Source organism: Gobio gobio, assembly GCF_949357685.1.
Source record: "Gobio gobio genome assembly, chromosome: 10".
NCBI lineage: Eukaryota > Metazoa > Chordata > Actinopteri > Cypriniformes > Gobionidae > Gobio > Gobio gobio.
The window spans coordinates 23,745,365-23,747,813 of record NC_137116.1 but is presented as its reverse complement, the minus strand read 5'-3'; the positions used below and the strand labels follow the sequence as shown (position 1 = coordinate 23,747,813).

The following is a 2,449-nucleotide window of genomic DNA, read 5'->3' as shown; positions in this document are numbered from 1 at the left end:
TAAATCTATTATATCACTACTTTCAATCATTTTAGGCTTTCTTATTTTCTGATTTGACTTAATATAATTGTTTGTTTGCTTGTTTGTTTTAGAATTCCTTTAATGGGGGCAACTGTAAAAATACTTCTTGTATTAAATTCAATATAATGATCTGGTCTTTCTCAGTATAAATAAATGAATGGTATTACCATTGGCACATTTAAATGTTTCTAGATTTGTTGTAGTGTGTGACTTATGAAGGAAATTGCACAACAAAAAAAAGTTGTTATAAATTAAGCTGGTTATAATAATTTGCACAAGATGGAAGATCTTTGTTCAAATCAGGATTATAGAAAAGCTCATGTTGGTGTAAAACATAATGACAATATTTTTTATTCATATTTTTGTCATAGGTGCATCCTTATTCATGTATTTATGCACTCTTTACTATTTTGTAGTGTGCGAGCAATGAAAACTTCAACGTAAAAAAAATGCATTTCAAGTATCCAGATTATACACTTATTTAACCAGGGGAAAAACTAAGTGTGGAAAGTTGGACACTTCATCCACTCAACAGTTGCAGCTTAAGTGGATGCTGATGACAAAATAACCTTTTAAACTTCATACACTAGACAATAGAGTACAATAGTGCATTGTATAAGTGTATATAGTGAGCCAACTGGGTCACAACTTACAATTGATTAAAATAGATTAAATATTAAACAAATAAATTAAATATAACGTATTAACATTTAAAAAAATATATATATTTTTTTTTCCAGCATTATCAATCACAATGTGGATCCTTCAGAAAGTACAGGCGGGAGCAGAAAGTCTTCCGATGCAGATTAATCACCTCATCAGCAAAAATAAAGAGGAGATTTCAGCCAAGACCAGCATCCTCAATAAACTGCACAGCAACGTCCTCACACCTGATAAAATTCCAGATTTTTTTCTGCCACCCAAGCTGACCAAGCGCTGCCTCATGGCAGACACAGGGAAAATTGCACAATGTCTGAACGAAGAAAAAAAAGTTTCCAGCTCAGCAAAAACATTATTGTCAAGACCTGGTACTGCCCAGTCACTGAGAGCGAGTCTAAACAAATCTACAGCGGCCTTCAACAAACTCAAACCCATCCCATATTCACTGAAATGCTATGAGTCTGGTTTATTCGAGAGTCCAAACACACGTCGCAAAGAGTCTTTGTTCCATTCGGCACTTACCGGTTACACACTAGAGCGAATGAGCATCAAAACACCCAAATTTTCCTGTAGAGCAATGCTGAATGCGGCCAGCACTGAGAGTGACACGCCCTCTGCTGACTCCTCCCCTTATTCCACTCCTCCAGCAATCAGAAGAGAGGATTTCACCAGCGAACAATCATTGTCTGAAGTTCCAGTTCAGCAAGATATTCATGCCTCTAGATATGAGAAAAATAAAGTTCACTCCACTCCTGACAAAAAGTCCATGTCAAAGGTGTATCACCGTGCTAAAGTTATTCAAACGTCCCACTGCACCAAATTAGCCCCGCCCATCCAGTTCCCACTGGACATGCTGCACTGCCAGGAACGCTTCCATCAGGAGCACGTGCTTCCGCTTCCTCAGAGAGGCCGAGTACGCATTTCTGCCTTCAGGTCCAGTGCAGCCACGTGCTCTATGACAATTCGCGTCCGTGTAGTCTCTGTGGAAGGCTTGAGAGATCCTGGTGACCCTCGACCTCTGATCTGCAGCTTGACCCTAAGCCTCACCCCAGGCAAGCTGCAGAGGCAACACAGTGCCATCATCAGGAATTGCCGTAACCCTGTGTTCAATGAAGATTTCTTCTTCCAGGAGCCAGAGGAGCGTCACGGCAGTCTTGGAGAGCTGGCCCTCAGACTGAAGGTGCTGGATAAGGCCTCAGGACTGGGCAGAGGAGTGGTGCTGGGAATTGTCATCAAACCTCTCTGTCAGCTACTTCCACTGTGAGACTCAAACACACAAGGAAACATACTCCAGATTTGTAGTTTTTTTTTTTTTTTAAAGTATAATTTTGACTGTAATAGAGCCTTTTTTTGTGTTATCTGTGACCCTGTTTTTTATTTGGTTCTACATTTGTTCTGTTAATTATCTCATTAGCTCCCTTGTTTAGTTCCTGCTTATAAGTTCTCAGTTCTCCCGCAGTGTTTGTCGGTTCTCGTCAAAGTTTCTATGCGTTTGATGTTCATTCCATGAGTGCTGTTATTAAAGATCCTGTTTTCTGTTCATCCTCGTGTTCGTGATTTTTATACTACACGTACTGTGATAAAAGGGACATGGTGATGGAATACATTATGAGATAGGAAAGATTAGGCTATATGTAAATTATTTAGCATTTTCTTGCAAATGGGAAAACGGCTTATCATTTAATGAATCGACAGCCCATCTTGCTCATTTTGGACTTAAGCCGCATTCCAGGCAACCGGTAACCCGTGTTTTTCCAACCTTCTACCC

The 2,449-nt window shown here is 39.7% G+C and overlaps 1 protein-coding gene across 1 annotated transcript; it reads left to right on the top strand.

Moving 5' to 3' along the window:
- Nucleotides 1-775: 775 nt before the first annotated feature.
- LOC307132256 (C2 calcium-dependent domain-containing protein 4C) lies at nt 776-1,945 on the top strand (the record flags this gene model as incomplete). Its single annotated transcript, XM_079826429.1, has 1 exon — nt 776-1,945. One exon carries the CDS (start codon nt 776-778, stop codon nt 1,943-1,945), a length of 1,170 nt encoding a protein of 389 aa, XP_079682555.1.
- Nucleotides 1,946-2,449: the final 504 nt, after the last annotated feature.